The 27973-nt window shown below is 37.1% G+C and overlaps 2 protein-coding genes and 1 long non-coding RNA gene across 21 annotated transcripts; 1 reads left to right on the forward strand and 2 right to left on the reverse strand.

The window, feature by feature from the left end:
• Nucleotides 1–346: 346 nt before the first annotated feature.
• Nucleotides 347–14623, reverse strand: lrrfip1b (leucine rich repeat (in FLII) interacting protein 1b). Of its 17 annotated transcripts, XM_069521079.1 has the most exons (19): nucleotides 14050–14623; nucleotides 10418–10504; nucleotides 9552–9569; nucleotides 9299–9346; nucleotides 8210–8254; nucleotides 8024–8074; nucleotides 7408–7485; nucleotides 7260–7295; nucleotides 6935–7060; nucleotides 6599–6769; nucleotides 6377–6469; nucleotides 6159–6251; nucleotides 5928–6020; nucleotides 5659–5791; nucleotides 3073–3122; nucleotides 2604–2721; nucleotides 2446–2525; nucleotides 2212–2316; nucleotides 347–1919 (listed from the first exon to the last, which is right to left on the reverse strand). In XM_069521079.1, the coding sequence occupies exons 1-19, from the start codon at nucleotides 14140–14142 to the stop codon at nucleotides 1809–1811; spliced, it is 1629 nt and encodes a 542-aa protein (XP_069377180.1). In that variant the 5' UTR covers nucleotides 14143–14623; the 3' UTR covers nucleotides 347–1808. The 17 variants fall into 17 exon arrangements, with proteins under 17 accessions (XP_069377180.1, XP_069377179.1, XP_069377181.1 ...); XM_069521078.1 differs by having other exon boundaries at nucleotides 347–2316; XM_069521080.1 differs by lacking the exons at nucleotides 5928–6020; nucleotides 6159–6251 and having other exon boundaries at nucleotides 347–2316.
• Nucleotides 6980–17590, forward strand: LOC138406976 (uncharacterized). Its single transcript, XR_011240367.1, has 5 exons — nucleotides 6980–7120; nucleotides 7373–7501; nucleotides 8009–8103; nucleotides 8267–8342; nucleotides 17451–17590. It is a non-coding gene; the product is annotated as an uncharacterized lncRNA (long non-coding RNA).
• Nucleotides 15599–26769, reverse strand: mlpha (melanophilin a). 3 transcript variants are annotated; one of them, XM_069521108.1, is made up of 16 exons: nucleotides 26640–26769; nucleotides 25359–25472; nucleotides 22840–23061; nucleotides 22645–22757; nucleotides 22462–22506; nucleotides 22331–22389; nucleotides 22165–22254; nucleotides 21931–22030; nucleotides 21428–21621; nucleotides 21170–21250; nucleotides 20867–21091; nucleotides 18223–18393; nucleotides 17469–17630; nucleotides 17193–17249; nucleotides 16876–16921; nucleotides 15599–16689 (listed from the first exon to the last, which is right to left on the reverse strand). In XM_069521108.1, exons 2-16 carry the CDS (start codon nucleotides 25466–25468, stop codon nucleotides 16649–16651), a joined length of 1716 nt encoding a protein of 571 aa, XP_069377209.1. In that variant the 5' UTR covers nucleotides 25469–25472; nucleotides 26640–26769; the 3' UTR covers nucleotides 15599–16648. The 3 variants fall into 3 exon arrangements, with proteins under 3 accessions (XP_069377209.1, XP_069377208.1, XP_069377210.1); XM_069521107.1 differs by having other exon boundaries at nucleotides 21931–22033; XM_069521109.1 differs by lacking the exon at nucleotides 18223–18393 and having other exon boundaries at nucleotides 21931–22033.
• Between the last annotated feature and the right edge of the window lie 1204 nt (nucleotides 26770–27973).

Here is a 27973-nt window from a genome sequence, read left to right on the forward strand (position 1 = left end):
ATCATCCAGTTTTCAATGATTAAATAGAATTTATTAAACTCATTTTTCTTTCATACAAAGACACATTCAGTAATAATCATTCTCCAAATTTAAACAAAAGATATACGTTTGAGGACGTTGATATAATTTTTAATGAAATTAAAATACTTATATGAATTAATAAAAGTTTGAAATGCAAAGTAAAATATATTGTTTTTGTGTTCGTGTGTGATTAAAGTTTAAATTTAAAACTCTTTTAGTCAGATCAGATGTTTAACGTCACAGAATCTTTTAATCATTAAATAATTTGTTTTATTATTCGTTGTCACAGCAGCTTTTTAATGTTTTGAAGAAAATAACAAACAGATGTTTTTTAATTTGATTTAATTAGTTTCAAACTGAAAAATGTAAACAGACAACATCAGATCAGATATGAAGCTCCGCCCACAGCCACACTGCTTACATTCAGAAAATAAATTGTATTCCAGAATATTTCCTTCAACTTTATTTGTCTATAAACTCTGTGACGACGTCCATCGTCCAATCACATCCGCTCATGATTTTTCATCAACAATAATCATTTTTTTACAGGATCAATAATTTTATTGATAGCAAACTCCTGATTGGTCAGGATGATCAATGACACGTGACCATGATCTGATGAGTCTCCGCCCACCTCATACAGACACACATGACCACAGCCCCTCCACTGTTACCTGGACGACAGAATCAAACAATAAAAACGAGGAAGGTCGGTTGACGGTCTGTTTGAATCTGGTCTCTGCTGTAGTTTAATCCTGGAGGGAGACAGCGCCCCCCAGTGTTTGAGGACAGATTAGGAAGAAACTCTTACTCAAGTCCGACATGAACGAGACACGAAACACAACCTCAAAGATCCAAAGGTTCAGGACTTCAGATTCTTTGAATAGCTTCAAAGCTCAACTTGCTCTGACTCCTTGACTCCAGTCACAACCTGAGAGCCTTGTCATCTGTCAGGACTCACTACATCAGGTCCGAGGCTCCGGAACTCACCACTGTCTTTAAATCGCTGCTCAAAACTTATTTTTACAGGAAGGCATTTTTAACACTCTTGTACTAATGTGTTGTTTCAACCTTAATTTCTTTTTGTCTGACTTTTATTGTAACTATAGTTGATGTAGTTTGTTGAATGGGACAGATCTGACTCTGCTGTTTAGTTTAAAAAGAGGTGATGACGTCTGATCTATTGAGCGGACACTACACAAGCCAGTCAGACCGACCTTTAACCTTTAGGTTCAGCTTTTAACGTTACTTCGATTAAAAGAAACATCTTTAGACACCGACGTACAACTGAAGATTATTATTACAACAACTAGTCTGACAGAGTTTAATGTGATGGGTACACAACAGGTCCTGGCCTCTCTCTACGTCTTTTATTCATTCATTCTTTGCGATGGATTTTGTTTGATTAAGTATTAAACAAATTAATTATTACTCAGATCAAACGATCTCTGTCAACTTCGTCACATGATCGTCTTCAGCAAATGTCCTGTTGTCATGGAAACATCCACAGTTTTTCTGTTGAGTAATGACTCTGACCATTGTCCTGAGTGGTAAACTCCGCCCACACACGTGGGTGTGGTCTGCATTCATGACAAAGGAGTCACAGAGATTGATTGATTGATCTCCTTTGTTCCCACGTCAGAATAGTTCTCTTCAGATTTCTGTTAACTCCACCCGCCTGGTGCTGCATGCAGAGGAAATGAAGCGCTGCCACAAACGTCTAGATTTGTCTTTGTTATGATGGAGATGAAAACATGGCACCAACAGTTCTCTGTCAACAGGGGGCGTCACTGCTGGGCCAGCAGAGCGTTGCGGTTGGCCTTCATCTTCTCCAGGCGTTTGGAGAGGTGGGCATTACTCGCCTCCAGCTCATCAACGCGGTCCAGAGCCGAGCGGAGCTGCAGGAGACGAAGAAGAACAAAGATGAATACGAACTTCAGTTCAATTTTATTTGTATATCATCAAATCATAACAATATCTCAAGGCTCTTTATATATTAAGGCCCAGACTTTGGAATTATAGAGAAACCAACAGTTCCCACAATGAGCAGCACGACAAACATCAAACTAAAGACGCAAAGATTTCCTGATGATATGGAGAAGAATATATTAATGAGTAAAAAAACGAAAAAGAATCCGATCTGTTTGAAGTTATACTTGGAACCATAAAGATGAAAAGTAAAATACTTTCCTCTCTCTGCAGTTTTCTCTTCTCCACCTTCAGCTCGTCTTCGGTTTTCTCTGCGTTCTCCGACGCCGACTTGTAGCGAGTCACCTGACCCTCCAGACGGATTATCTGAGCAGGTGAAGAAGAGTTACTGAAACTCATAAATCTGTTGTGATCAAGAAGATTCAATGGAACGGAAACTAAAATGATTTACACAGACAATGTTTTATTTTGAAAGTTATAAACATGAGCTTGTACGTTTTGTTCCAGAGTGGCGACTTCCTGTTCCGTCTTCACCAGTTTGAACTTGAGGTCACTGATTTGTCTGTTAGCGTCTCCTGAAAAACAAAACATCCGGGAGATGTTACAAGATCATGAAGATGAGGAAGAGGAGGATGAAGAGGAAGAGGACTGACTCTGCAGGTCCAGAAGATGAGAGTCCATTCCGTTGTCCAGAGTCCCGTCCTCTGGGTTCTCGACTCCATCGCTCCCGTTCTTCTGTCTCTGATCCAGTTGAGTCTTTAACAGTCTCACCTGCACAAACACAAAATAACATTCAATGGTTAATTATTTTAATTATTTGTTGTCCTGATGTCCTGATTTTAAGCAGCTACGACGAGTGTAACTGTAGGGTTCCTCCAGAGGGCGCTAATCTCAAAGCTTAGGATAAACAGTAAACAATCAACCATGTTGTTTTATTTAGTTTAAACTGGTCTCAGTATTTCCTGCTCAGTCGACTGATAACTGACGACATCGTCATGTCTTCACCAAGTGTCCAACAATTTGTAGTTCTTGATGGTTTGTATGACGATTGTTGTACACTGCCCCCTACTGTTATTATTGCATCTTGTGTACACGTAGCGTTAAAGTCTGAGGTCGTCTCACCTGATCCTGTAAACTCTCTCTCTCTTCAAACACTTTCTTCAGCCGAAGTTCTGAAAAAAAAAAACATGTTAAAATGTCAGAAACAAAAACACGTTGAACAAACAAGGGTTAGATAAATGTACCTGCGACACCTGGGCGTTAATGTGACGAGCTAATTGAAACTTTAAAAAGTAGTTTTAGATTCTATTTTGAATTCTGTGGCTTTTAAATGTAAAATGTAAATGTTTAAAAAACGTTTTAAACAATCACATGAAGTGAAAGTTAAAAAAAATCTAAATTAACTGTTCTTTGGTAACCAGTTTAATGAGGTGAAAGACTGAGCTGCTCTTCATCACCATCATCACCATCATGATCTTCATCATCACCATCATCTTCATCACCATCATGATCTTCATCATCGCCATCATCTTCCTGCTCGGTTTCTTCACTGCGGTAGGAAACTGATGTCGTCACTTCCTGTTTTATATAAAACTTTAATGTTTTTTTAAACCTTGATCTTTATGATCGTCTGAGACACTTGATTAAATTATTTCATGAAATGATTTAAATTAATTAAAATTCTGAGTAATAAAAATCAAGTTTAGATAAATAAACAGAAATTAAAATGAATCATTAAAACACAAACAATAAATAAATTCAGATGATCTTAAACATTTTATTATTTCTGAAAGTTTGATTGAACATCGGGTTTTATTTTGACGAATCTATGAAATCCAACAGTCAGTTTCCTGTTTCTTGTTTTTTACGCTGCTCCCCACAATGACAACTTCCACATTCTCAATAACGATGTCCATCATTGGTCGATGTTGTTGTGTCACTGCCTCCTCATCTGCCTCCTCGCAGCTTTCCACGCCTTCCACCAATGTCTCCCCGCCCTTCATTGTCTCATCCGCGTGGTCAGGGCTTGATCGTGGCGAAGCTTCGACCTGTTGATCTTCATCGATCCTTCCTTCTCGGAAACTGGTCATCATGAACTCCGTGAACACGATGGTCTTGATTTTATCCGCCGTCGTCTCGATGATGCGTCTGATCTTTGAGCTTTGATCCTCGTGACAGTTTGTCGATAAAGTTCTTCTCAGTTTTACGTCCTTAACGCAGCAGCTGTGACATTCAGAGGCGACCTCCATCTGTCCGTTGGTTTCAGTTGTAACGTCTCCTGAGCTTTGAGGTGACTCAGCAGATCTTGTGTCCTGAGGTTCAGCAAAGTGTGACTCGACAAAAACAAACTCAAAGCAGCAGCTCGTCGTCAGTGTGTGGCCTTCACGTTGATCGTTGCACGTTTCCTCCGGTGATGACGTCCTTTTGACCTCTGACCTGCTCTGACGTGAAATGTTAAACGAATCGTGGTGAGTCAGTTTGTGCGTCGCTGCAGAGACTGAAGTGAGTTGAACTTTATTTTCTTCTTCTGGTTCCTCTTGTGTTTCTTCTTCTTGTGTTGAATCTTTTAAAGTGGTTTGATTTCCTGTCACAGATCCTGAGATCTCAGACAGGAACTTGTGATTGTGAACGAACTCTCTGATCAGATGAGCAACTGTTTGTTCGGTTCCTCCTGAATTCTTCGACAGATGACAAATTTTATCTGTCACTTCAACCGTCTCATTTTCAGACGAATCATCGACTTGGATCTCAGATGACGTGTTGATGAATTTGTTTTCTCTCCTGATCATCTTCTTTCTCTTCTTTTCTTCTGAGCGTGAAGCTTTAACGTTGCTTTCATCGTCTCCTGAACTTTGTTCTTCACTCTTTGTTTTGATGTCTGTGTCTTGACTCCCGACAGCAGACGAGCACGTTTGTGTAAAATCAGACATTACGCTTCCTTTGATGTGTTTTTGTTTGCGTTGAATCTTATACGTTCGTTTCCGCGTCAGATTCGACCTCTTGTTCGCAGCTCGAGTTGAAACCAGTCCTGCCTCAACGATTTGTTTGGTGGAAGTTCTGCGAACAAGTGAAAACAGCTCATCGCGTTTTTTGTTACGTTCCAGGTGAGATGCGAACGATCTATTCCCTCCCTCATCTGTTCGTCTGAGTTTGAAGGAGCGTTGGTTTTCCGTCACAAGGACACCCTGAGGGGAGGAGGTAAACTCAGGTTTAAAGACGTGATCGTTCAAACGAGTGACTGAAGATCCCCTTTTCATTTGTTGCGTTCTTTCCTTCTTTTTGTCTTTTACTTGTTTTTTCACTCCCTCGTAAGAAGTGTCACGTTCAGTTTGTTCGTCGCTCAGACAGTTCAGCGACTGCGACCGTTTGAAAATCCTCCAGCTCTTCTTCTTCATGTCGTCCTGCTGGAGTTTGCTGCCCCATGCTGGACACCGCGCTCCAGTTTTCCCTGAAAGATGATGAAGGAGACTGAGGACGAGTTTATGCGTTAAATTGACGAAGATGTTAAATTAAAGATGTCGGGAATCAAACCGACTTCACGAGACAAAGACGACGATGATCAGACGTTAATACACATCGGAACCTGAACGAGTCGATTAAAAATCATCAGAAGTTAAAGTGACAGGATTTTATCACAGATTCATTCAAGAGTTAAATCAAATGTTTGATTTGTTTTCATCAAACAACCTCACGTTTCCTGATTCTTACCCAGCATGCTCTCTCTGCTGCCATGACACCAGTCCTGAGCCAATAGGATGCCAGAGTCAGTGATGACATCAGCCTCAGTCTGTCCCGTCTCCCCATTGGTGGAGATTTCAGATGAGACCACAACACCGTGTTTCTGTTTGAAAGAAAATCAATCAATCAATTAATGGTTTCCAGAGAACAAATATGAATGAATCCTGTCACCACTTCTTCCTAAATGAACTGATTAATGATGACATCACTCAGGTGGGCGTGTGTCCTCCTCTGAATACCTTCAGTAAATCTCGCAGCTGCGTCGCTTCGTCTCGGAGTCGATCTCGTTCAATTCGAACGATGTCGGAGATTTCTCTCTCTCTCTCTAACGCCTGAACGAGGGAGGGAGGAAGGAGGTGAAAAGAAAATGGAAGGAAGGACGAATGGGAGGGAAGTAAAGAAGTAAACGAGGAGTTAGTGAAGGAAATAAAATTGTAAATATTAAAGACGTTAGAAAAGTTATGAAGTACCGCGATCTTCTTCTGTTTCCACTGCAGAACTTCCTGCAGGTCAGAAACTTCCTGACAGTAACTGCTGCTCTGCAGACGCAGCTCCGACACTTCCTGTTTACCCGGGGGGGGGGGTTAATACATGAAGACTTTTAGGTTTAGGTTAGAGTTCGTCATTTAGTTTGGGTGTGTGTGTGTGTGTGTGTGTGTGTGTGTGTGTGTGTGTGTGTGTTGCTAACCGTCAGCATTTCCTCAGTTTTTCTCAAAGTGTCTTTCATCTCTTTGAACTGGAACTGAAGGAAACTGTGAGACTGACGCTCGCGCTCCAACTCCTACGAAACACACATTGTGTTAAAAAAACACACAACAACAACACTACTACAGCGCCACCAACAAACATAAAACAATTGAATTTCAGACTGTTATTTTATTTTGAAGGTTACGTGTGTGTGACCTCTGACCTTTGTGGTGTCGCCACAGTGTTGTCGAGCCTCCCACAGCTGCTCCTCCATGTCGCTCAGCTCCTCCTTCAGAGTCTCCACCTGATACATCAGACACGACTTCTCGTTGTGAAGCTGAGCGTTAGAAACCATCGCTCTGCGGTAACGCTCCTCGGCCTCGGCCAGAGAGTCCTGATAATCAATGTGATTTATTATTATACTGTCAGTGATTATTATTTTATTGTAATCATCTGAGGAGTTCCGCAGGGTTCGATACTGGGTAAGACTGGCTCCACTGTTTTTCTCATTATACACAAATATATTTATTTGAATTATATACTTGTTGTTATGAAGCACCTTGATTTCTCTGATGGACGCTTCCGTCTCCACAGAGAACGATGTGTCACAGCTTCCTCTTCGCGATGAAGCTCCGCCCAGAGAGGCGAGCGTGGAGGCCGACAGCGTCAAAGCTGTCCTGGAACCCTGGGAGGAAGAGGAGGAGCAACGTCTTCATCACATGAGCCTTTCAACCAACTCATACAGGTTTGAATTAATAATTAAATTAAACTAAACTAGAGAAACACAGTGAAATATTTTCTTCCATAATCGACTGATGTTTTCATATTTTATTAGTTTTCAATGTGAGTTTGAAACAAACACCAACAAATAAAATGGAACAAACTTTGTCCAGAAAGTCTCTGTCCGGTTTCTCCTCCACCTTGGACACGGAGACAACATGAATCATGTTACCATGGAGACACTGCTGACAGACTCACACTCTGTAAACTTAATTAGGACGGACAGAGGGGACACGGTGAGACAGAACTCACCACTGGACTCGCTCGAGCTGAACTCGTCCTGGACGAGGCTCGAGAGGCGGAGCCTAGAAACATGCCGTGCTCCGATGGCTGTGAGGTGAGGCAGGTGAGGAGGAAGAGCAGGATGGGGAGGGTGAGGAGGAAGAGCAGGGTGGGGAGGAAGGATGAGAGGAAGAAGAGCAGGATGGGGAGGGTGAGGAGGAAGAGCAGGGTGGGGAGGGTGAGGAGGAAGAGCAGGGTGGGGAGGAAGGATGAGAGGAAGAAGAACAGGGTGGGGAGGGTGGGGAGGAAAAGGGGGTAGGAGAATCGATTGATTAAAGGATTAAAGTTTGTGTCTTTGATCGTAAACACGTTAAGGGTTGCAGCAACGTGTCTGTAAACAGTTTTAATTATAATAATAATAGTTTGATTTCATATTTTGTACATTTATATTTGATAAATATTTCTACTAAACATTTTCATCCAAACTGTAATATTGAGAAAATTTAGATTTCATGTTTTTTCATATTGTTTATTTTCTTAATGTTTCTATAAAGACAGGATGTGGATGTGTGCGTAGTTTTCTTCATATGATTCAGGGGATTTTGTTGTTAACGTGTTTGTTGTCGTTCAGGATCATGTGACTCACCCTGCAGCTTCCTCGGCTGCAGACGGACATTTTCTCGTCATCGTCCGACACCTGAAACACAAACATCACAAACTGTCAAGGTATGTCTGACCACGCCCCATTGTGATGTCACTGCGATGTCACTGAGGGTGAGACAGGTGAGAGAAAGAGGAAGAAGAGGAGGAAGAAGAGGAGACAGGTACAGACCGAAGTGTTTCTCCGAGAGAGTCGAGAGTAACGTTCACTGTCCTCCTAAAAAAACAGCGAGAAGAAAAACGAGACGTCAGAGGATGGACGAGGAGGTCGAGGATGACGACGACGAGAGAGGACGAACATACAGGTTTTATTTTCTCACTCATAACAAATAATACAAATATGAATAGAATCTGGTGAAACTGTAAAAACCTTCATAAAATATTAAATCATGAAACAAACGAATTAATGAAATTCTAAATAAAAATAAAATAAACCGAATGAAACAAATGAATCAGATGTAAAATAATAAACGTGACAAATAAAAAAAAAAAATGTGTCAGACGAGGATTAAACAGGCTGTTAATCCCCCCCACTGAGTCTGTCTGAGCACGAGCACAACAACAACAACAACAACAAGCTGCCGTCACCGTCATGAAAACATCACATCTCATCTTTGATCGACAGCAGGAGATTGGTTTGGTTGGTCATGTGACATCAGTCAGCTGATTATTATATTAACACATCAAATACTATATACTGTAAACCAAATGTTATATACATATTATTTAGTTACATATTACTGATCATCACTTATATTAGTCTGATTATATTTGTTATTATTTGTATATATGATGTAATTATTAGTTATATATGACTTATAGCTACATTATAGTTATATATTCATTATTAGTTACATGTTGTCTGCTCCCTTCATCTCAGACATTTCATCTGATCGATGAAGGGGTTAATGAAGTAAATACTGTTATTGTGTTGATGTGTTCAGGTACATGCAGTATTCAGCTGCAACGTTTCACCACTAGATGTCACTAAATTCTACACACTGAACCTTTAAGATCTATGAGAAAATTTGTGATTTGTGAAAATGGGCGACGGAAATAAAATTAGATTAATTATTATTATTATATTTATATTATTTCTTAGTTCCATTTTACTTATTAAAAGTTATGTTATTACTATATATTATTCTTGAGGTATAATTAACTTATTGTCACTAAAGTTTGTCCCAAAAAATGTGACAAACTTTAATTTCAGGTGAGTCAAAATGAAACATGTGAAGTGAGTCATGTGACGTGTTCGTACCATCCACTGTTCAATGTGACCCCACTTATTATCCAGACCATAATACTTCTGCAGGGAGAGGGGGGGGGGTAAAAACAGGAAATATTAAAGTGACAGAAGGAGATGAAAACTTCAAGTGTGTTTGTTTTAGTGATGCTGCAGGGCCTGGCGGGTGGAGTTTACTGCACCAGGCTCAGTGTAAACCCCACCCACCTCCACGTACAAGTCAGTAAAACAAACTGTGTTCACAGTGAGGGAGGAGTTAGTTTGTTACCTTATGAGTGTGGAAGAGCTACAGATCGAACGACAGGAGAGAGAGAGAGGTCAGAGGAGGACACATTAGGGGGCGTGTTAATAAAGACGGACACTACATTCATCGTTGAAGCAACAACACTGATCAGTGTCAAATCAATAACAGATTATCATATCTACTAAACTGTCAACTGAGCGTTACACACACACACACACATTCAACACTTTACACACATAATACATGTGTGACACACACACACACACACGTGATGAACAGATTTCACTTAATCATTAAAATCATTAAAAACGTTTAATATTTAATTTAACAAAAACAAAACATTAACTTGATATCTCAATGATATCACACATAAACATTAAAACAAATTATTGTTACCAAACCTGAACTTGTATGGTGATAAAAACATTTTTGTGTTTTAACTTAATGGTTTTTACAGTGAATTAAAGATTAATAATAAAACAAGAGAAAGTTTCTCAATATAACTAATTCAGTGTTTACAGTTAAAATAAAACATTTCTACTTTATTTAAAACAGCCTGTTGTTCGATGATCGTCATATATTTAGGTTAAATAAAGTTACTCACCAGACTGAACTCCGACATATCAGATGAGTGACGAGCTGCCTACTGAACGTCAGCTCTCTGTTTCTGACCTTTGACCCTGAACCCTCCCCCTCCACTGTCCAAACTTTATTTAATCATCACCACGTGACGACACACAAACACACACACACACATCTGATACAACCTCATATTAATGCATTGATATTATTATTATTGTTATTATTAGGGTCTTTGTTGCCATAATGCAGCTGATCAGGACTTGTTGTTATGACAACAGCTACACATTTCAGAATAAAAGCCTCCTGACCTCCTTCTGTTGTCGCTCCAGCTCCTTCATCCTGATTTCTCGGGCCTCAGCTCTTGCCGCTCGCTTCGCTGCCAGCCGCGCCTCCGCCTGATACACACACACAAATAATCAATCAGTCAATCAGAAGATTCAGATAAATATTCACTTTAATCAAAATATAAATATGTATATTACAGAATAAAACATGATAGATAATCATTATCACACTTTTTATCTCAGACATATTATCACAGTTTACACACAAACACATAAGACATATATATTTATGAATTGTGATTATAAATATAATACATTTATATTACATAATCGATTTAAAAGACCTTTCAGTAAAATATAGTAACTGCAGATTAATATGTAACATTTACTTATAACAGATCAATATCTGCATATGGAAATAAAATATCATGAGTATGATATGAAAAAGAATAAAAATTCCCATACAGCTGCTGCGTTGATGTAATAAAACTGATCAAACTTAATTGACAAACTCATGATTTCATCGATCGACCCCCCCATAAAAGTGAGAAACTACTAATAAATAATAGTCATTAAATAATTTTGATTTAATAATTAACAATGGTAATCTATTTTAAAGCTTCAGAAAACACATTAAAATCAGATAGTATTAAAATTAACTAAATGTCAACAAACTTATTTTATAACAGTAAGACAGTAAGAAATCATTTATAAAGCAAAACATCAAAGTTATAATATTGACATTTATATGGAATAAAAATGCACATATTTAAAAGAAAATATTTAACCTAATAACTAATATCAAGATTTATTGATTGAAGCAAAATTAAAAAAAAAAAACAGAAAAACAGAAAATGTTTGGATTTTTAGTTAAAATATCCAAATATAAAACAATTAAATTTTACACATATTTAAAACTAATGTTACACTGACAGTAAATTAATCGGTAATTATTTTCTCAGGTGAGTTCAGTGTGAGCCTCCTCCAGCAGGGGGCATCTCTCTGTGTCCACCTCAGGAATGTAGTCCATCCACCTGTCTTCATACCGGGAGACACGCCCTTCATCCCCATAGCAACAATGAAGACACACCCTGCTGAGGACACACCTGAGCTCATCTGACTCAGGACACAATTTACAAACTTTTTCTAAGACACATTTAAAAACCTGAAAATAAAAAGCAGAAATATATAATTTGATAAATAATGTTTCAAAGATGTTTTTAACTTAACTTAACTTTCAAAATATCAAAATATATATAAATATTTTTGAAAACTACTAAATAAACAATATAAACTAATACAAATATATAACAAAAAAAGTTGAGTATAAATTGTTTCAAAAGTATAGAGTTTCTGAATGTGTATATTCAATACAAATTCTCTTTATTGTCTTAATTTTGTGATTTCAGAATAAATAAAGAGAAAATCCAGATGCTCTGAGCAGATTAATGTTTCTGCTGCGGATTAAAAGATGGAGGTCACACATGTGTCTCAATGTTTATATTCAAATATTTATACCAATTATTGGTGAAAACAAATCAGTTGTGCGGCAATAGTAACAATAATCACATGAGACATGGTTAGATGTTGGTTGCCATGGCAGCGGAGCAGACATTTCATTGTTTACGTCAACATGAAAGTGACTGAACGAGTTTAGACTGAAACTGACACACACACACACACACACACACACACACACACACACACACACACAAACATTCCAGTGTCAGCATGTAGGTCAAAACACAAACACGTTTGTCTCAATAACAACAGTGAAACTAACATGAAGGAAAAACTATCGTCAACACAAAATCATGTTTTCTATTTTCTATCATTTATTCATTACCTCCAAGGGGCGGTAACTTAGTCAGTCATTCAGTTATTTATTCAGTCAGTTATTTATTCAGTCAGTCATCCATTCATTTATTCATTCAGTCAGTTATTTATTCAGTCAGTCATTCAGTCATTTATTCAGTCAGTCATTTATTCAGTCAGTCATTCATTCATTTATTCAGTCAGTTATTTATTCAGTCAGTCATTCAGTTATTTATTCAGTCAGTCATTTAGTCATTTATTCAGTCAGTCATTTATTCAGTCAGTCATTTATTCATTTATTCAGTCAGTTACTTATTCAGTCAGTCAGTCATTCATTCATTTATTCAGTCAGTCATTCATTCATTTATTCAGTCAGTTATTTATCCAGTCATTCATTCATTCATTTATTCAGTCAGTTATTTATCCAGTCATTTATTCATTTATTCATTCATTCATTTATTCATTCATTTATTCATTCAGTCAGTCATTTATTCAGTCAGTTATTTATTCAGTCAGTCATTCATTCATTTATTCAGTCAGTCATTTATTCAGTCAGTCATTCATTCATTTATTCAGTCAGTTATTTATTCAGTCAGTCATCCATTCATTTATTCATTCATTCATTTATTCAGTCAGTTATTTATTCAGTCAGTCATTTATTCAGTCAGTCATTTATTCAGTCAGTCATCCATTCATTTATTCAGTCAGTCATTCATTCATTTATTCAGTCAGTCATTTATTCATTTATTCAGTCAGTTACTTATTCAGTCAGTTATTTATTCAGTCAGTCATTCATTCATTTATTCAGTCAGTCATTCATTCATTTATTCAGTCAGTTATTTATCCAGTCATTCATTCATTCATTTATTCAGTCAGTTATTTATCCAGTCATTTATTCATTTATTCATTCATTCATTTATTCATTCATTTATTCATTCATTCATTCAGTCAGTCATTTATTCAGTCAGTTATTTATTCAGTCAGTCATTCATTCATTTATTCAGTCAGTCATTTATTCAGTCAGTCATTCATTCATTTATTCAGTCAGTTATTTATTCAGTCAGTCATCCATTCATTTATTCATTCATTCATTTATTCAGTCAGTTATTTATTCAGTCAGTCATTTATTCAGTCAGTCATTTATTCATTTAGTCATTTATTCAGTCAGTCATTTATTCAGTCAGTTACTTATTCAGTCAGTCAGTCATTCATTCATTTATTCAGTCAGTCATTTAGTCAGTCAGTTACTTATTCAGTCAGTCAGTCATTCATTCATTTATTCAGTCAGTCATTTATTCAGTCAGTCATTTAGTCATTTATTCAGTCAGTCATTCATTCATTTATTCAGTCAGTTACTTATTCAGTCAGTCATTCATTAATTTATTCAGTCAGTCATTTATTCATTTATTCAGTTATTTATCCAGTCAGTCATTCATTCATTTATTCAGTCAGTCATTCATTCATTTATTCAGTCAGTTACTTATTCAGTCAGTCATTCATTCATTTATTCAGTCAGTCATTCATTCATTTATCCAGTCATTCATTCATTAATTTATTCAGTCAGTCATTTATTCAGTCAGTTACTTATTCAGTCAGTCATTCATTAATTTATTCAGTCAGTCATTTATTCATTTATTCAGTTATTTATTCAGTCAGTTGACTGATTGATAGAAGTGTACGATCACAACAGCGTCTGTGGTTCTGTCTGTGAGGATGCTAAACACTTTATGGACCAGAGCACGTGACACACGTGTGATGTTGTTATGATGAACCTGTGACGTCACGGAGGAGCTCACAGCGCCCCCTAGTGATCAGGGCTCGTCATCGATTCGCGGACTCACCTCGCGTGCGATCTGGTTCAGAGCGTCGTCCTCGGCCGTCATCTTGTCCCGGTTCGGGATCCTCTTCCTGCCCGGACCCTGAGTCCCCATCATGTCCCCTGAGGTTAAACCACGGACCTGAGAGGCAGACGCTTCCGGTTCGGACCTCAGCTCCCGCTGTCCCCGGACACGATCCAGAACCGGGAGGTCAATCTGAAATCCCGGTGTCTCTGCCCAGGAGATCCGGGACCACGGACTGGGACTTCGGAGCCGGGTCGGTTGTTGTTTGTGTGACGTCACGATGCGGTCGTTTGTCGTTAGCTGCTAACGTTGGCTCTCCGGTTAGCTCACCGGCTGCTAACGTTAGCTCAGTACCGGAGAACCGGGAGAGAAACACCGAGCGCCGGTACCGTCACAGGAGTCTGGTCCTCACAGCGCCGGTAAAATCCGCAGCCTAAGCCGTGAACCTCCGTTAGACCGAGACAGAAGAACCGGGAGACTTGTCCTCCAGCACCGGGAGGTGGACCGGGACCGAGAACATCCCGACGCTCATCAGGAGACACGGGAGGAGGCTTTTATTGTGAAGGGGCGGAGGTTCACATGTTTACACACTGACAGAAAGTCCCGTTTTTCACATTAAAAGAATATGATTTTATTTCTAAGTTAAAATACTTTTGTGTTAAAAAGGTCAATTCAAGTATTTATGTCGTTAATATTATTATTAATAGGTTTAAATGAGAATGTAATTAATAATCACAATACATTTTGATTATGACAGATAAATATTAATATCCATATATTTATTTCATTGGTAAAATGAGTTATATATTATAAATATTTGATACATTGTGTTTGCATTAAATGTAAATGTAGATGAATAATTATATAATTTATACACAGTAATAACACCATATGTAACGCAATAATAAATACTTCGAAACATGAAAGTCTGTAATCTCATAAAATATAGAAGAGCTATGTAAATGAAATTCCTCATGAATTACTAATAGTTGAGAAACGTTTTGTGCATGTACCTAGGTCAGCGTGTCCGCTGCTGCCACTTTTAATTAACACAGACAAAGTTTTATTCTCCAGCGTTTATACAATTTAATTAAATATTCCTGTCAACCTCCAGACTCCGTTTAAGAGTCACTGCTTTTATTCTGAAAGTTTGATGTTATTACAGCGGAAACAAAAATGTAAAATATACATTCACACGCGTACTTGTTTTGAGTCCCTGACTACTTATATTTTAGTTCAAATAGTTAATTTTTTTATAAATCCAGTTTCATAAGATTCAAATGAAATACAAATGTTGAGTGTATTTTATCATGAAAAAAAGCAGATTATCATTTTTATCCATTTTAAAAAATACAGTTATTTAGTTTCTTATATTCAGGCAAAAAAAACAACACATTATTTGTATTTACAAAACAAATCTGTTAAATGTACAAACAGAAATATTTGAATGTGATTGAATTAAAATTCATTGAGTTTGATTTTGACTTGAACCTGTCAATCAGTAAAATGTGTGCGAAATGAATGATCAATAAAGGATCAATACATCACAAAGAGTTTCATAGTTTATTGATCAGAACATTCAGGGCAACAATCTGAAGTTATTAAGTGAGAAAGTAAATGTTTAAATCTACTTATACTGATCAATAATATCCAATCAGCTGGTGATTGATCAGAAATGGATTCAACAAATGAAAACAACGGGGGGGAAAATTACGTCATTCAATACATTTTACTTCTGGACTTTTCCACAAACAGATTGATGATATTGATTTATTGAAGTATTATTTTTATATTATTTTTACATTTATTATTTATTTATGTAAGTCAGCATACTTTAATATCATATGTTTTAATTAAGAGCATTTTAAAAGTGAGTTTTTCACCAGCTGATAAATCTCTGAATGTATTTTGATTTTATTTCTATGGTTTTAACATTAATATCTTATTCTATTAACTTTTTTCTAAATTTATTTTCAGGCCTGTAAAAGAATAAATTATGAATTTATTCTTCAAAACATTTTTATTTTTAAAACTATCTCACTACCTTTTAATTTCGTCTATGAGTAAAGTAACGTAACAAATGTTGAGTTGTGTAGTTTTAAGAACGTGGGTTTGTATTTTATTCTTATTAGATTTCGTAATTTATTGACACATATATTTAACTGCATAAGATTCATATAGAAAAAAAGAAACGTGTCTGTTTGTTTGGTAGATGATACAATAATATTGATATGTAACATTTTTAATTATTAACTTTTTTAACTTTATATTTAGTTTAGACTGGATGAGGCTCCGCCCTGTCAGGTGATTGAAAGCTCCAGAAAAGACGTTTAAAATGCAAATGACTCATGTGGGCCTCTGTCGTCACTTTGTCTTTTACACTGTAAAACAAAACATCTGTTTTAACTAGTTCTTGGGTTCTTATTAGAGCTCTCTCGTTTCTCAGGTTCTCTGGTTTAAGTCTTCTTAGGTTTTAGGTTTTTCTGTTTTAAGCTTCTTAGGTTTGGGGATTCTCTGGTGATAAGGTTCTCTCGTTTGAAGTTCCGTACGTTTCTGGGTTCTCTGGGTTAAAGGTTCTCTAGCTCTGATGTTCTCAGGTTCAGTAAACGTTGTTTGATCTCCATTGAGCTCCGTTAGTTTCTGTCAGAAAAAAGAAAAGTTTATGAAAACATTGTTTTATGCATAAATATTTTTCTTGTAAATTTAATGAATGATGCTGAGATTTCAGCATAGAACATAAAGTTTAAAAAAATTCTGTAATCACAAAATCAGCTGTGAACTTATTTTAAATCAATAATCATCAGACTAAACTTAATTATTTCTTACTGGACAGATCCTGAGTGGATTTCTTCTTCTGATGAGATCCTGGAGTCTGTTGAAATATTTAACATCCTCCATTAAAATGATTATACAAGTATTTAACATTATTCCTTTAAATTATTATAAAAAAAATTACATCATTTATTCAAATTATTATTCTACAACTTCATATTCTTCTAATTATGATTCAAGATTAAAATCTCATGAGGACGTTTTCATGATTCCAAATTAAAACCTCTTAGTTTCAAATTTTCTTCCTATCAATAAAAAGAAATGAATGTTATTTTTTGTGCATAGTAAAAAAAACAAATAAAATATCGTACCTTCTTCTTGGAACCTGCAGAGCTCAGAGCGGCAATTTTACTCTCGATATCAGAAACCTGACAAATGAATGAACAATAAAAATATATAATAGTTATAAGATTTACATACACTGTAAAATTATATATATGATACAAATGAGTAGTTACAGTTTATATTTATATCTAAACTCTAATAATAATAAATGTATTATCATAGTTCATTATCATAATATGATATATCATGTACATTATTATTTATAATTTGACGCTCTGCTGCAGGTGCGACTCTCAACCCACCTCACTCTCTGCTCCCTGGACTCTGGCGGCGGTGAGTGCCACCACGTCCTCCAGCTCCGACAGCTCAGAATCTGTTGTCCCTCCAAAACGATTTTTGGCGCTCTGCTCCAGTTTCCGAAGTTTTGTCTCCAGTTCGTATGACTGACCAGCGGTGATGTACACCTGCACAGGTGAGATGACAAACCCACCTGAGTCACCAGAGAGGGCGCTAACATGCTACCACACCTGTGATAATGATGGTGAAAAGACTGAGTATCGTTTAACAACATACTGACGTACTATTTCAATATGAGAACACAACACATAGATTTCACATAATTATATGTAAGATTTCTTATTATGAGTATTTTACTATTTCTTCATATTATAATTATAAAGATATAAAATGTATTTGTAATAATAAATAGACTCAGTAATATTCTCTTGTGTATTCATAAATAATTTTTTGAAGTTTTTCCTGACTCTTGTTGAGGGTTAAAAACAGAGGATGTCACACCTTGTTAAAGCCCTATGAGACAAATTATGATTTGTGAATATGGGATATACACATAAAATTGGATTGATTGATAAATGTTCAGTATGTTGTGACAGATACTCGGACGTGTTGATTGACAGACGGACACACACGGGACAATTGAAGCCATTCAGACATAGTTGTCATGCATCAGATTAGGCAGGGGGCGGGGCTTAGTTTGACCTTCAGACAGCGACGTTAAGGGGAAAACGAGGCGTGCAGTTCATGTTTGAATCTTACATTTTCCTCAAGTTCCCTGAAAGCATCATCTGCTTGCTTTACGTCAGTCCCTACTAAGTGGGATCTGTCTGTCGGCTCTGAGAGGCCGTACTCGACCATTGCGTTTTCTGTGGCATTAATGGTTCTCAGGACCTCAGTGGTGAGGTCACAGAGGGCGGCGGCAGTTGATCTCTGAAAGCCATGTAGAGGGACAGATGTTAGCAGCTGGAAAACAACATCAGATCCTGAAGCAGCCACTGGCCTGGACCACGATATGACCGTGTGGACGAGGTTCTGTCTATCGTTTACTCTTTTCACTTCACTTCACTTCACTTCGCTTCTTTCATCTTCACTTCACTTCTTTCATCATCACTTCTTTTCTTTCATCATCACTTATTTTCTTTCATCATCACTTCACTTCTTTCATCATCACTTCACTTCACTTCTTTCATCATCACTTATTTTCTTTCATCATCACTTCGCTTCTTTCATCTTCACTTCACTTCTTTCATCATCACTTCACTTCTTTCATCATCACTTCTTTTCTTTCATCATCACTTCACTTCTTTCATCATCACTTCACTTTGCTTCTTTCATCATCACTTCACTTCTTTCATCATCACTTCTTTTCTTTCATCATCACTTCACTTCTTTCATCATCACTTCACTTTGCTTCTTTCATCATCACTTCACTTCTTTCATCATCACTTCTTTTCTTTCATCATCACTTCACTTCTTTCATCATCACTTCACTTCTTTCATCATCACTTCTTTTCTTTCATCATCACTTATTTTCTTTCATCATCACTTCACTTCTTTCAACTTCACTTCACTTCTTTTCTTTCATCATCACTTCACTACTTTCATCATCACTTCTTTTCTTTCATCATCACTTATTTTCTTTCATCATCACTTCACTTCTTTCAACTTCACTTCACTTCTTTTCTTTCATCATCACTTCACTACTTTCATCATCAATTCACTTCTTTCAACTTCACTTCTTTTCTTTCATCATCACTTCACATCACTTCTTTCATCTTCAGTTGTAGTCCAGGCTGTGTCTGCTTCACCTTCACATTAAAAGTTAAGTTGCAGGAAGCAGCTTGTTAGTGGAGGAGTCATGCAGCATCACTTTAAATCTGGTTAACGTTAAAGTGAAGAATCCACGTCTGAAACTGACTGACTGACAACTAACTAACTAACTATCTAACTGACTAACTAACTATCTATCTAACTAACGAACTGACTGACTCACTAACTATTTAACTGACTAACTAACTGACTGACAACTAACTAACTATCTAACTGACTTACTGACTAACTATTTAACTAACTGACTGACTATCTGACGAACTAACTATCTAACTGACTTACTGACTAACTATTGAACTAACTATCGAACTGACTGACTGACTATCTGACTAACTAACTATCTAACTGACTTACTGACTAACTGACTGACTAACTATTTAACTAACTGACTGACTGACTAACTGACTTACTAACTATTTAACTGACTAACTAACTATTTAACTGACTAACTAACTAGCTAACTGACTGACTAACTTTTTTACTGACTGACTGACTAACTGACTAACTATTTAACTAACTAACTATCTAACTGACTAACTAACTGACTGACTCACTAACTATTTAACTGACTAACTAACTGACTGACAAATGACTAACTAACTATCCACTTGACATATTCACTAACTATTTAACTAACTAACTAACTGACTGACTGACAACTAACTAACTATCTAACTGACTGACTGACTAACTATCTAACTAACTGAATGACTATCTGACTAACTAACTATCTAACTGACTTACTGACTAACTATTGAACTAACTAACTATCGAACTGACTGACTGACTATCTGACTAACTAACTATCTAACTGACTTACTGACTTACTGACTTACTGACTAACTGACTGACTTACTGACTAACTATTTAACTAACTGACTGACTGACTAACTAACTATCTAACTGACTTACTGACTAACTAACTATTTAACTGACTAACTAACTAGCTAACTGACTGACTAACTATTTTACTGACTGACTGACTAACTGACTAACTATTTAACTGACTAACTAACTAGCTAACTGACTAACTATTTTACTGACTGACTGACTAACTGACTAACTATTTAACTGACTAACTAACTATCTAACTGACTGACTGACTAACTATTTAACAGACTAACTAACTATCTAACTGTTTAACTGACTAACTAACTAGCTAACTGACTAACTAACTATCTAACTGACTGACTGACTAACTATTTAACAGACTAACTAACTATCTAACTGTTTAACTGACTAACTAACTAGCTAACTGACTGACTAACTATTTTACTGACTGACTGACTAACTGACTAACTATGACCTAACTATCTAACTATTTAACTGACTAACTAACTAGCTAACTGACTGACTGACTGACTAACTATCTAACTGACTTACTAACTATTTAACTGACTAACTAACTATTTAACTGACTAACTAACTAGCTAACTGACTGACTAACTATTTTACTGACTGACTGACTAACTGACTAACTATTTAACTGACTAACTGACTAACTTACTAAGTATCTCACTGACTGACTGATTCAGTGTCAAACAGGAAACAGCTGTCTTGACCTCTGACCTACCTTCTGAGCCTCAGTCGGGACCTCGTCACTGGACGAGCTCAGTTCTTTGACCTTCAGAGAATCCAGCGTCACGGCAGCGCCACGGGCGCCGGCAGAACCTTTACCCAGAGAGAAGGGCTTCTTCTCGTCGTCCGATGACACGCCCTTATCGCTCAGGTTTCCCGCCAACTCACTCAACTTCCTCCGCAGCTTCTCCTCCTCGTTCTGAGTGGATGGAGTGGATGCCTGATGGAGAACACAGACGTGATGTAAAGAATTGATTTGATTTTGATATTTATTAATCAGCATTGAAGCTGACGTCACCTCGTCGCCGGGCGTCATCTTCTCCTCCAGACGACTCAACAGACTCTCGATGGCCGACATGCGTTTGCTCAGCTCGTTTATCTGCAACATTGAAAAAAAGAAACTCATGTTTCTATTCTTTATCACAAACTGTTTCCCAGGCAACAGAAACACATTCTCACTTTTTACAGAACTTTTTGTTTAGTTTGAATGTCGCTGCCGATCATGTGACGTTAGTATTAGACATTGTTTGATCGTTGATTGGTTGTTGGTTCTTACAGGCGGGGCTTGTCCCAGGTTCTCCTGAGATGATGCTCTGCTGTTCCTGCGGCGGTGGGGGGGCTGCTGGTACATGGGGGGGGGGTACCTCTGGTACTCATCCTCATCAGAGGTATCGACGTACTGTTGCCTAGCAACCGACGAACTGATCTTGGACAGCGAACGAGTTCGCACCATCCTCTCCCCATTGTCCTCTGATCAAACACAGTAAATATGAACAGGTAAATATTTACTGATAAAGTAAAAAAATACATTAAACAGATGTATTATTCTATTATTAAAAATATTAAAACAAAGATTTAAATGTGACATTTAATGAAACATAAAATGAATCAAAAGACATTTAAAAAAATCAAAATTAAAGGAATTATTATATTAAAAATACACATAATAACTATAATATTACAAATACTTTATACTAATAATTGTAATTAACAAAAATAATAATAATATCATACTTGCTCTATGGTTTGTGTACTCTGTGTGTACTGTGTAGTACTGACCGGGCCTCATGGCGTACCGATCCAGACTCTTTCTGCGGTTGCCACGTTGACTGTACGTATCATAGTCGACATCATTCCTGTAAAATCGATCTTCCTGCATCTGCTGATGAAATTAGTCATGTGACCACAACATGTGTTCAGGTGTGTGACGTGTTCAGGTGTGTGACGTGTTCAGGTGTGTGACGTGTTCAGGTGTGTGACGTGTTCAGGTGTGTGTTCAGTTTTCTGAAATACCTGTACAGACGCTCGTCGTGAATGAGGAAAATATTCCTCAGAGTCAAAGTCAAGCGGATGAACCGACAGCAGACGTTTACTTTTCCTCATCTGACAATTAAAAACAGGAAGTTAAATATGTGTTGTCTCATCATGATAAGGTTCTTTTTATATTTCTACAGTTTACCACTTTGTAGCGCTGAGCCTCAGACTCGCCATGGTCGTCCTCGTTAACGTTGTACATGTCTGCAGAGACGGAGACAAAAATCTTTAGGACTGAGACAAATAACACAATCAGCTGTTTTATTGTGAACTCACAGTTGCGGACGTCTGGCATACTCTGCGTGTCATCATCACGACCACCTGAGGAATCAAACGCTACACTGATCAAACACCATGGACAAGTGAGACTGGTGAACGATAGACAGGTAAGGGTTGGACAGATGAATGATGGACAGGTGAAGGTGAAAGGTATGTAATGACGTTGTCATGGTGACTTACCGTCCCCATTCAGCCTCTTGTACAATGACCTCATGACCTTGGCGCTGCCAAAGCGTTTGAATCGGTTTCTGACGTTGTCATGGTACCAGCCAACGGTGCCAATCTTCAACACCCTGTACACACAACACCAGACCGTGTGGGTGGAGTCTGACCATGTAGGTGGAGTGTGACCTGGTTGTGTGGGTGGAGTCTCACCTGGTCATGCGGCAGTTGTCACACACCCAGCCGTGCTCCTTCTTGTTGTAGCGGCTGCAGGATTTACACGTGTACATGTGACAGTCGAGACACTGACGTTTACTGTTGACCAGGAACTTGAATGGTTGAAGGCAACGGATACACATCGAGTCCGACAGTTTACTCTGAGAACCCAACAACTCTCGCTTCGTGTCCTCCTTCTCAATCTTATTCTTCAAGTCACTGCAAAACAAGCAGACCATCAACAACTGGATCAACCACTGGATCAACCACTGGATCAACGACTGGATCAACCACTGGATCAGTATCTGGATCAACCACTGGATTAACAACAGGATCAACATCTGGATCAACCACTGGAGTAACCACTGGATCAACATCTGGATCAATCACTGGATCAACAACAGGATCAACATCTGGATCAACCACTGGATCAACCACTGGATCAGTATCTGGATCAATCACTGGATTAACAACAGGATCAACATCTGGATCAATCACTGGATTAACAACAGGATCAACATCTGGATCAATCACTGGATTAACAACAGGATCAACATCTGGATCAACCACTGGAGTAACCACTGGAGTAACCACTGGATCAACATCTGGATCAACCACTGGATCAGTATCTGGATCAACCACTGGATTAACAACAGGATCAACGACTGGATCAACCACTGGATCAGTATCTGGATCAACCACTGGATTAACAACAGGATCAACATCTGGATCAACCACTGGAGTAACCACTGGATCAACATCTGGATCAATCACTGGATCAACAACAGGATCAACATCTGGATCAACCACTGGATCAACCCCTGGATCAACATCAGGATCAATCACTGGATCAACAACAGGATCAACATCTGGATCAACCACTGGATCAACCCCTGGATCAACATCAGGATCAATCACTGGATCAACAACAGGATCAACATCTGGGTCAATCACTGGATCAACCACTGGATCAACAACAGGATCAAGAACAGGATCAATCACTGGATCAACATCTGGATCAACCACTGGATCAACAACAGGATCAACACCTGGATCAACAACAGGATTAACCACTGGATCAACAACAGGATCAACATCTGGATCAATCACTGGATCAACATCTGGGTCAATCACTGGGTCAATCACTGGATCAACAACAGGATCAACATCTGGATCAACCACTGGATCAACAACAGGATCAACATCTGGATCAACAACAGGATCAATAACTGGATCAATCACTGGATCAACCACTGGATCAACCACTGGATCAACCCCTGGATCAACATCAGGATCAACAACAGGATCAACATCTGGATCAATCACTGGATCAACAACAGGATCAACATCTGGATCAACCACTGGATCAACCCCTGGATCAACATCAGGATCAATCACTGGATCAACAACAGGATCAACATCTGGATCAATCACTGGATCAACAACAGGATCAACATCTGGGTCAATCACTGGATCAACCATTGGATCAACAACAGGATCAAGAACAGGATCAATCACTGGATCAACATCTGGATCAACCACTGGATCAACAACAGGATCAACACCTGGATCAACAACAGGATTAACCACTGGATCAACAACAGGATCAACATCTGGATCAATCACTGGATCAACATGTGGGTCAATCACTGGATCAACCAAAGGATCAATCACTGGATCAATCACTGGATTAACATCTGGATCAATCACTGGATTAATAACAGGATCAACATCTGGATCAACATCTGGATCAACCACTGGATCAACAACAGGATCAACATCTGGATCAACAACAGGATTAACCACTGGATCAACAACAGGATCAACATCTGGATCAATCACTGGATCAACATCTGGGTCAATCACTGGATCAACCAAAGGATCAATCACTGGATCAACATCTGGATCAACCACTGGATCAACAACAGGATTAACCACTGGATCAACAACAGGATCAACATCTGGATCAACAACAGGATCAACCACTGGATCAACATCTGGAAATGAAGTGTGATGAGTTTTACAGACAAACCTCACAGGAGGGGGCGGGGTTGAATCTGAATGAGCGGGCCGTGGTCACATGCTGCTGGGGTTCAAACGTGTGACGCTGGTGAATCAGTGAAGACATTTAAATAAAAAATGTCAGACTCTGACATCATCAGTGTCAATGTGGTTTCCATGACGATGATCAGATGTTACAGGACTCAGTGAAGCCAGTTGTTTACTGATCACGTCTGTATTGATCATCAGTGATCACAGAAAACTAATGTTGACTATTGAGTGTGTGTGTGTGTGTGTCTGTGAGTCTGCCTGCCCCCGGGGCTGATGGGAACTGGAGTCCTCAGTGGAAACAGAGGAGTCTTTGTGAGCTTCCTGTTTTCTCTGCTCCGTGTGACTGAGCCGTGATCGACTGAACAACAACATCTTTCACTCCGAGCTCCACTAGAGGAAGTCAGAGACTTTGATCGATCCATAAACTGATACTGATCCATAAACTGATCAACCCAGGAACTTACCCCAGTCGCTCCTCCTCTTTTTTACGAAGGTTAAAATCTCGTTGAATCACCTCCCAGACGTGTTTTGCTTCTTCGTCCGACAGACGAGAAAGATCCAACTTTCGCTCCATGACGCTGAAATGATGAAAAACTGAATGAGTCACTGCGGCTAGATCAATAACAGCTGATCACCATGACAACATCATTAATAATGACATGATTGGAGTTCCACAGGGTTCCACTGATGGACCCTCATAGTTAATTTAATATGAAGTTAAATGACGAGAAAAAACATTTAAAGAAAAGTTTCATAGAATGAAATAAAAAATGTTAGAAATATTTATTTCTATTTCCTTTTTTTTGAGAAAAAACTGAGTTTTGAGATTACAGATGCAAAATAGTGTCAGAAAAAGTTTGTAATTACATGGAGCAAAAAAATTTAGTTAAGATATTTAAATAATTACAAAAACATATTTGATGTATGTTTTTAAAAAATATTTAATGTATGTTTAAAAAAAAAGTTTTAATACGTGTGAAGAAAAAGTCAAGAAATGATATAATGTTAATACAATGTCACAATGTCAAAGTGATGTCATAACATCCAGTTTATGACAGATTAGATGACTATCAGGTGCATTTTGGGAAATATCTGACTTTTTAACACGACAGAAACTTTATAAAAGAGAAACTGAAAAGTTTATAAGCAGCCGCAAACAAACAAAGTTCTGTTTTTTTGAAAAAGTGAAATTCACCAACAATTTTTTATTAAAACCTGTTAAATTCAAACATTTACTACCAGATATTTTCATCAGTGTAATTTGGTTTATTTGAGGAAATAAAAGAATTTAAAAGTTTAAAAAGACGAAAACATGAACTTCATGAAAATCAGCATTTTACACATGTAGATCAGAGAAGTTGGTGAAGTTGTTGGTTGCTTGGTCAGTTGCAGTTCGTCACCACGCCCTGAAGATTCCACCGATCCAGAACTTTACCAACTTTTAAAATTATTATTTTTAATTCATTAACGTTTCATGTTTGATTCACTCCTTCAAAATAAAAGACAAACTAATGTTTGAGTTTTCGTCTGTTTTATCGACTGTTAAAGTTTAGTTAAATTTGATCAATACGTTTAATTTACAATAAGTAAAAAGTAGAACTAATAAAATCTAACGAGTTAAATAAAGACAGATAAGGTTTTACAGTGTCCTGGTTCAGACTGAAGTTTACTGTAAAACTATGGAACGCACATTATTAAGTTAAAACTAATAAGTTAGAAAATGAGATTAAAGAAAATCAACTGACCGTGTTTGAGCTTCGTCACGACGATCTGATGAAAAACTCAGAGTTTGAACTGAGCTCAGAGTCACATGATCACATGATGAGCTCCTCCTGACACACACACACACACACCCACACACACACACACGATGCTGCAGGGCGCACACACACACTGCGTTAAATCTGATTTGATCAGATGATGATAATTTTATGTAATACAAATAATATACAATTGAAAGGTCACATTATTATAAGTACATATTTCTATATAGTAAAGGTACAGTAAGTCATATTATTATGAAATAAGATAAAGTATAAAGTCATATAATATTATTGCAAAGCCATAATATAAAATGTTTTAGTAATGTTTAAGTTAACATTGTCGAATAATATATAGAATAAAATGTATTAAATACAATACTATTCATAATAATCAATTTTATTATATATATATATATATATATATATATTATTAAGTCTATATTATCTAATTAAATAACAATTAAGTAACATATTATTGTGCAATCATAATATTTAAGTCACATTTTTTTAATAGAGTAATATTACATTATAAAATCAATATTAAGTAATAAAGTCACAAAATAAAAAAGTGATATACATGATATGATAATATTCATAAATAGAGCGATATGACTATATAAATGAGAGATTTTATTTCATTCTATAACATGCAATGTGGAGGATAAAAGTTATGATTTATAATAATTAAATCACATAAAATAATTTGATATTATTTTATATTAAAAATAGTATGAAATATTTTGATTTCAATGAAAATAAAATGAGATAAGTTTAAAGTGAAAATAAAACATTAAAATAAGAAGAATTGTCAACTTTGAGAGCATCAATATTTAATAACACACAAACACACACACACTTTGATATGTAGTTGCTGATTATGACCACAGGAGGGCGCTCTGACATTAGAACCATGATCAGAACCCTGTTTATTAAGGGAACTGAATTTAAAGAAACAATTTTAATACAACTGAATCAGACAGAAATATTAAAATAATAAAAATATTTATTCTAAATTTCATTTAGTTCTTATCTTTTAATGTCTTTTTGATGTATATATATGTATTTTATATTTTTACTTATATCAGTGAACACATAGAACACACATTATATACAGTATGTTCACTCTATATGAACTACATACATATACACACATGATGCTGTATGCTCTGAAAAGACGATTAAACATGACCTGTCAAAATAAAACAGACAAAATAAAACATGTTGAGACGAAACATAACAGTAACACAAACAACAGTAACACATACACACACACACACACACACACATCAGTAACACACAAACAACACACACAGTTA

Source organism: Paralichthys olivaceus, chromosome 24 (assembly GCF_024713975.1).
Source record: "Paralichthys olivaceus isolate ysfri-2021 chromosome 24, ASM2471397v2, whole genome shotgun sequence".
NCBI classification, from domain to species: Eukaryota; Metazoa; Chordata; class Actinopteri; order Pleuronectiformes; family Paralichthyidae; genus Paralichthys; species Paralichthys olivaceus.

Excerpts from the sequence above, each read along its gene's own strand:
- lrrfip1b (XM_069521064.1), bottom strand. The coding sequence starts at position 14,142 with ATGATGGGGACTCAGGGTCCGGGCAGGAAGAGGATCCCGAACCGGGAC. Across the intron at positions 10,505-14,049 it reads TGAACCAGATCGCACGCGAG|GCGGAGGCGCGGCTGGCAGC; the intron begins GTGAGTCCGCGA and ends TGTGTGTATCAG. Across the intron at positions 5,792-5,927 it reads AGCTGCGAGATTTACTGAAG|AAACACGGTGTTGTGGTCTC; the intron begins GTATTCAGAGGA and ends TCTTTCAAACAG.
- mlpha (XM_069521107.1), bottom strand. The coding sequence starts at position 25,468 with ATGGAGCGAAAGTTGGATCTTTCTCGTCTGTCGGACGAAGAAGCAAAA. Across the intron at positions 23,062-25,358 it reads AAAGAGGAGGAGCGACTGGG|TGACTTGAAGAATAAGATTG; the intron begins GTAAGTTCCTGG and ends CTTGTTTTGCAG. Across the intron at positions 21,622-21,930 it reads TCGGTACGCCATGAGGCCCG|AGGACAATGGGGAGAGGATG; the intron begins GTCAGTACTACA and ends GTGTTTGATCAG.